The sequence below is a fragment of the Myotis brandtii genome, unplaced genomic scaffold, assembly GCF_000412655.1.
Source record: "Myotis brandtii unplaced genomic scaffold, ASM41265v1 scaffold406, whole genome shotgun sequence".
Lineage (NCBI taxonomy): Eukaryota > Metazoa > Chordata > Mammalia > Chiroptera > Vespertilionidae > Myotis > Myotis brandtii.
The window spans coordinates 1,513,111-1,520,526 of record NW_005365599.1 but is presented as its reverse complement, the minus strand read 5'-3'; the positions used below and the strand labels follow the sequence as shown (position 1 = coordinate 1,520,526).

The 7,416-nt window shown below is 38.1% G+C and overlaps 1 protein-coding gene across 2 annotated transcripts in view; it reads right to left on the bottom strand.

The window, feature by feature from the left end:
• Positions 1 to 3,303: 3,303 nt before the first annotated feature.
• Positions 3,304 to 7,416, bottom strand: part of BTLA (B and T lymphocyte associated) — a 33,271-nt gene continuing 29,158 nt past the window's right edge. For both annotated transcript variants that reach the window (XM_005873339.2, XM_014545399.1), the window contains exon 6: positions 3,304 to 5,436. In XM_005873339.2, the coding sequence (XP_005873401.2) occupies positions 5,161 to 5,436 (276 nt within the window). In that variant the 3' untranslated portion in view covers positions 3,304 to 5,160. The remainder of the gene's footprint in view (positions 5,437 to 7,416) is intronic.

Genomic DNA, 7,416 nt, shown 5'->3' with positions numbered 1-7,416 from the left:
GGAATGGAATCTTACTCAACCCTGTCACCTCAGAATTTAGCAAAGTGTTAGGTGCCTAGTATGTGGTCTTAGATTGCTTGCAGATAAAGTGATCCCTGACTAACTTCAGCATAGGCCCGATTTAAAGATCAATCCCTAGAACTTGCTTTTTGAACCTGCACCTTGATTTCTAGCACAGAATTTTCAGTTCCTATTATCTTAATTTTAGCACAAACTTTCTGTAAACTAGTAATGTTTTCTTTCTCACTTACCATTTTTACTCTCTGGGCTGGGTGGTGAAACCGTCCCTGTTGCTGCGTAAAATAGAACTTTCCAAACGAGTGACTAGCTTCTACCACAAGTAACTACTGTGGGGCAATGTGGGTTCATAAAGGCTAAGTGGATCACAGCTTTCAAATCACTTAGGGGATCTTGTGGAAATGCAGATTCTTATGAAGTAAGTAAAGCTTGAGATTCTACATTTCTAAGAACTGCCAGGGGAGAACCATGCTACTGATTTGAAGGCCATCCTTTGAGTAGCAAGATAGCAGATGACTCACTTCACACACACAATCATCCATTCCTTAAACATTATTTCATTCTACCATGTGCCAAGCACCAAACTAAGGAGCTAAAGAGCAATGTGACATAATTCTTGCCCATGAGAAGCCCCAGTCTCGTGTGGCAGCAAACACAATAACAAATAAGTGGTATAAATGATACGACCATTAACAAAATGAGAAGACAAGCCATAGACTGGGCGAAAATATTTGCAAAAGACATATTTGATAAAAGATTGCTAATCAAACTAGACAAAGAAATCTTAAAATTCAACGACATGAAAACAACTGGATTAAAAAATAGGCCAAAGTACTTAACAGATACCTCGCTAAGAAGATACACAGATGACCAGTAAACATATGAAAAGATGTCAACATCATATATCATTAGGAAATTGCAATTAAGACAGCAGGAAACCAGTACACATATCAGAATGGACAGAATCCGAACACTGACACCATCAGTTGCTGGTGAGGCTGTGGAGCTGCAGGAACCCTCATTTACTGCTGATGGGAAATAACACGGTGCAGCACTTTGGAAGGGAGTTTGACAGTTTCTTACAAATCTAAGCATATTGTCATCCTATGATCCAACAATCCCCTTCCTTGGTACTTGCTTGAGTTGAAACTGATGTCTGTACAAAAAAAACTGCTCACAGATGATTATAGCAGCTTCTTCACAATTGTCGACATTAGGAAACAACCAAGGAAATGAAAACTTGGGCACATCCAGACAATGGGATACTATTCAGTGCAAAAAGAATTGTAAAAGACTACATACAGTATGATCTTCCAACTATATGACATTCTGGGAAAGGCAAAACCATGGAGACAGGAAAGGGATCTGTATTTGCCAGGTGTTTGAGATGAGGGAAGGATGAATAATAGATGGAACAGAAGATTTTTAGGGGAGTGAAACTTTCTGTACATTATTATAATAAAGGATACATGTTGCCATACATTTGTCAAAACCTAGCGGGCTGGAAGAGGCTAATGGGGGGGAAAGGAGCACCTACGTAATCCTTTCAACAATAAAGAAAAAATAAAAGAATACAGCAAGAGTACATCTTAATGTAAGCTGTGGACTCACTGTAACAAATGTACCACTCTGGCACAGGATGTTGATGACAGGGGAAGCTGTGCATGTGTTGGGGCAGGGAGCATATGGAAATTCTATGTACTTTCTCTTCAGCTTTGCTGAACCTAAAGCGGCTCTTTTAAAAAATGTGTGCGTGCTTTTATAGATTGATAGATATGATCAAGCTAGAGAATCAATTCTGGGACCTAGAAAGGCTTCATTGATGGGCAAAACAAATTTTATATATATATATACTTTTTTTAAAACAGTGTTTGAGTGTAAGCACAGGCAGTTGTCTGGACAGCCAATCCAACTCTTGAAGAAAATGCACCAGCAAGTACTCCCCTCATCTAGCAATTAGGACCATCTCCACAATTAATTAATTAAGTGCTAATGGGAGACAATGAGCAACAGTGAGCAATAGGGGTCCCTTTCTGAGACTCTTCTTGCTCTTCCCTTCAAAGTCTTTTATTGGGACCTTTACTGTAGATAGGGTCCTGCATCACCAGCACCTTGACCTTGTCCCATGTCCCCGTCAGACTAGCCTCTGCACTGAGAAACCCATATCAGAATCATCTGGGGTGCGCTGGTGGGTGGCTCAGTTGGTTGAAGCATTGCCTCATATAACAAAGGGTTATGGGTTCTATTCAGGACACATACCTGGGTTGCTAGTTTGATCCCCGGTTCTGGGGGGCAGGGGAGGGGGAGGCAAGTGATAGATGTTTCTCTCTCTCTCTCTCTCTCTCTCTCTCTCTCTCTCTCTCTCTCTCCCTCTCTCTCTCCTCTCGCATTGCCTCTCTCTCCCTTTCCCCCCTCCCCTCTCCCTTCTACTCTCCCTAAAAATCAATGGAAAAAACATCCTCACTCCACAGGTGAGGATTAAAAAAATCAATAAAGCCCTAACCGGTTTGGCTCAGTGGAGAGCGTCAGCCTGCGGACTCAAGGGTCCCAAGTTCGATTCCAGTCAAGGGCATGTACCTTGGTTGCGAGCACATCCTCAGTAGAGAGTGTGCAGGAGGCAGCTGATCGATGTTTCTCTCTCATCGATGTTTCTAGCTCTCTATCCCTCTCCCTTCCTCTCTGTAAAAAATCAATAAAATATATATTTTTAAAAATCAATAAAAACATATCCTAAGGTGAGGATTAAAAAATTAATTTATCTGGGGTGATTTTTAATGTGAGGATTCTAGAGCCATATGCTGAATCTCTAAGCAGAATTTCTTAGTGCTGTGAGTTGGTCATCTGCAATTTAGCAAGTTCTTCAAGTTGTTTTTATGTGCCATAAGATTTGAGAATCACTCAAAGTTCATGTCCATGCACTTTTTGGTACAAAAGTCAACATTATATTTATTCCAAATAAGTTTTAATAACTTGACCTTCTTATTGGGAATAGTCAACGATCTTAAAATCATGGAAAATCATTAAATTATCTATTCTTTTTCTCATATTTCATTAATGAAATAAGCCATGTAAGTAATACTGAAATAGATTTATTTACAAAATACATATATAACTCTGACACCTTTTATTAAGAAGGAATAAAAACATAAATGATTTGTGATTTTGGCAGCATCATACAAATATAAGTATAAATCATTAACAGAAGTGAAATCATTATCAACATTACTGCAAGACATGTTAAGAATATTGTTAACAATATTCAGAAATATATATTGTTAACTCATTATGAAGGAACTGTTCAGCTTTGTGTGTTTATCTGATAAGGACAGCTAAGTGTACCTATCCTCCCTGTTCTTCCTGTTTCTATTTTTGAGAATACCGCAAGCTATTTTAATTTATCTTATGAACATAAGTTTCCTGTAAATGCAGCTTGGCTGAAAAGAAAACTACACAAAATTGGTTGCTCAAATTTCTAGGAGCAATGATATTACACTGGGTGGATAACAATGAGTCTAAAACAATACTCACCATCCCAATCTGAGGGTTAAAATTTTAACGCCAGTGTTACATAAGAAATGCTCCACCACAAAATCTGTTTAGTCTTTTTAGGACAAAAACTTTTATGGGATGTCATATGCCTATCCCCATAATTTCATACATTATTTTCATACATTTTCTTTAATAACTCATTTGCTCTAGTTTTCTGAGTTTCCTTAGCAAACTGAAATGGTATGTCACTTTTGTCAGCTTCTCTTTTACCATTTCTCTAAATCACCCACTTTTCTTTCTAGACACTAATACACACACACACACACACACACACACACACACACACACACACCCCTTCACATTCATTTGTGCAGCAGCTCGTGTATTTGTTCAAATGGATTCTAACCTCTGTTGTCCGCGCTGTATGAGGTCTGTTGCATTATTTAGTAGCAGCACCCGAGAACTCCGATAGCCTGAAACTGTTGAATGAAGTTGCAGGCTATTTTTTGAAATAATTAAACTCAAGTATTCTGGAAATTCAGAAAACTGAAATCATAAATGCTTGCTATACTTTTAAGTGGCTGCAACCCCAATATTTAAAACAAATGGTTATCAAGCTCTACTATTATCAAGCTCATACTATGTATGATCTGCCCTGATCCCTTACTAAGAAGAACAACAAGATACAGATGTGGTGACTGAAAATATCTTAACCCATACTGGTCAACTAAATATTCTTGACTTTTCTCCATTCAACTAATTGTGCTTTAAGTTTGACATCAGGTCAACCATAAAGCAGTTTAAGCCATCAGTATTCACCTGCCTGATGAAAACTATTCTCACTGATTTTTATGTTTATTCAGACACCCGCAAGTATATTAATTCAGCAGCAGCATAATGTCAATTCATGTATACTAGACTTTGTAACCCAAACAGTGAGTCACCACATTGTTTGTAAATGCACCATACATTAAATGCTCCATCACCACAGATATTTGCTTTGCAATCTAACAGGGTGGATAAAAGCATTTGTTTCTCCGGTGTTGGGAACATCTACCCACATCTAGTTGGTATATTCCACATCTTTATTGCACGATTTATTCTTTTCATTACTTTCTTATATCATCAAGTCTAAAATGATTCCGCTTTTACATATAAGAAACCTCAACATTAGTTTGACAGAGGAAAATTTCTTATTGTCAAAGATTGACTGGAAATAAACATACTATCATTTCCATATTTATGGTTAGTTAAATTGGACATTCTTTTTCAAGAGTGTGTAGTGAACTGATGCAGATAACACATATCTCTCTTCCCTACATGCATTTCTGATAGCTCCAAAGAAATATTGATTTTATATATTGGGTAAAATGTAGCTAAGTTTAAATGTTCTACTACACTGCTATTCATGATATCACTCAGTTTTGGAGAGGAGATGTTGTTCATGGCAATAATATAAAATGCTCCAAAAAATTTTGTGGCAGAACTTAGTCATTTGTCCCAATGACCTTTAAGATCCAAGCTCCAACATGACCCCCCTGAAAGTGAATCTTCTCAGGTCAAGGAATATCATTTGACATTCTGTAGGTCTCAAGTAATGGTAATGGACATGCTGATCATCCAGTGACCACTGGTGGGAGAGCGGGGCAAGAATTAACTCCTCACACATATGGCTGCATATTCTGTAGGTGCTTCTTTCACATTTCTTGCCTGCCTTGAGTTCATTTCAATGACAGAGTGGTTCAGCGAAGCATAAACAATGCCCTGTTTGTTTTCCTCCAGACGTGGGTTAGAATAAACCCCAGACTCTTCCTGGACACTGACCCAGGGGTCATTATCATAAACATCAGTTTCTGACGGCAGTGTTTGGGGATTTTGTCTGGTGCCCACTTCAATTTGCTCACTTCTAAAGGGCCAAGGAACATCAACCTACAAGAGAAAAAAAATCGCTTTAATTATAATTTTAAGATGTGGTGGTGCATATTTATTAGCAAACTATAAGTGCAGGCTAAATTGAGTCCTTATACGGTACATGGGGAGAAATAATAAACTTTTCCTCACATATGCTGTTGACATTTATTTTTTTAAACAGATTCTTCCTTATTAAAGGATAAAAGCTTAAGGACCACTATGTTCGTCCCAAATAGTTACTTTGTGCTATATTATTGGTCACTTTTGAGACCACCGAACACTTTTAAATCCCTCTTCAAGATGAAAAGTGGAGCCCAAATTTATGAAAAAAGCACCAAATATTTCTCAGGGACTTCAGGCAACCTACACCATAATGGATAGTATTTATACGGTTTAGAATAAAATTATTAAAGATAAAGCAGAACAGATACCCTCTAAAGTGCAGAAAAAATAAATATTATGATTTATCCAAGATATAGTATTATAATTTAATACCTGGAATTGAAACCTTGCTGGGGTTTTATTTTGGGGGGAGCAAAGCTTAGGAAAAATTTAAAATATTTCTATTGTTATTTATATCACAAGAAAATTCTTACGCTTTCAAATAGAGTAAAATATCTTATAGAAAGCTTCTGTAAAAAAGGTGAACTTATGGAAACAGAGAGTAAATGGATCCCGATATTGTTCACTCTTTTCAATTATTTGTTTGCAATTCCTAGTTATACAGGGGGACTCAACTGGTAAAAATGAAGACATCGTCTTATTTCAATTTTTTAAATCCCAAATTTGTCATTCATGTTCTTGAACTTTGGCCTAACTGCTTTAAGGTATCAGGTCCACAGTTTTTGATAGTCTACATGCCTCATATGGCCCTATGTTGTTTTCACTGCTATGTGTGCAGTGGTCCATCCACTTCTCCTCAGCAGAGTTCTACTACACAAGCATGTGTGGGCCTGAAAAACTAGGTGGTAACTGCTAAGTACACTGCCTCCCTCTGATGAGGTGTCTGCCCAGGAAATAACACTAAGGCTGGATGACGGAGAGCATTAGAGATTGTTTTCAATGTCCCTGTGTCCCTGTCTCTTAGCTCAGATGAAAAGTGCTCCAACCTTCACACAAAGGAGCCTGGTTAAAGTCTATGGAGGAGCGGTGAAAAAGAAGACTGCCATGTGACCTGATAGACATAAATATTCAATATATCAAGTTCTCTGTTGAATTTTTCAATCTGTGTCTGTCGACTGTTACCTGGCTTCTTTCCAAAACATGTCTCATTTCCATGGAAAACAGTATGAGTGGGGTAAAGAAAACGTGGTGTTCTGTGGCGGAACTTACCCTGTGGGCACCTCATCAAAGGGTGGATGCACAAGGTGGGTGCGCCCTGCTGTGGTGGGCAGAGATGGCAAATGTTGAAGCAGCTTTCCTTCTCTGTATTTGTATGGCACTGTCCAGTTTACAACACACTTTTAAAAACGTATTGAGACATAATTTGTATACAGTGGGGCCTTGACTTAGGAGTTTAATTCGTTCCTAGACCGAGCTCGTTAAGGAGCTCCTTAACTCAAATTACTCTATCAACTCAATGCAAAAAATCAGCCGAGAGACAGCTGGTATCTCAAAAAAACTCGTTAGTTGGGACACTCGTAAGTCAAGGCCCTACTGAACCTTAAAATTCACTTTTTAAGTGTACAAGTTAGTGGTTTTTAGTATACCAGCACTTTTATACCCTTAAAAGACCATTCTGGAATAAGATGAGAACTCTGCCTTTTATATGTGTCTGTCAAGTGTTTACCAGTTCCTTTCTCTACTTTGGATTTCTATTCCATGGTTCCCATACAGGTGCCTTTTTAAGAAATTTGTAGTCAGTCTCAGAGATCTAATATGGCACCCTTTCTTTTTTTTTTTAATTAAATCTTTATTGTTCAGATTATTACATTGGTTCCTCTTTTTTCCCGCCATAACTCCCCTCCACCCAGTTCCCACCCCACCCTCCGCCCTCAC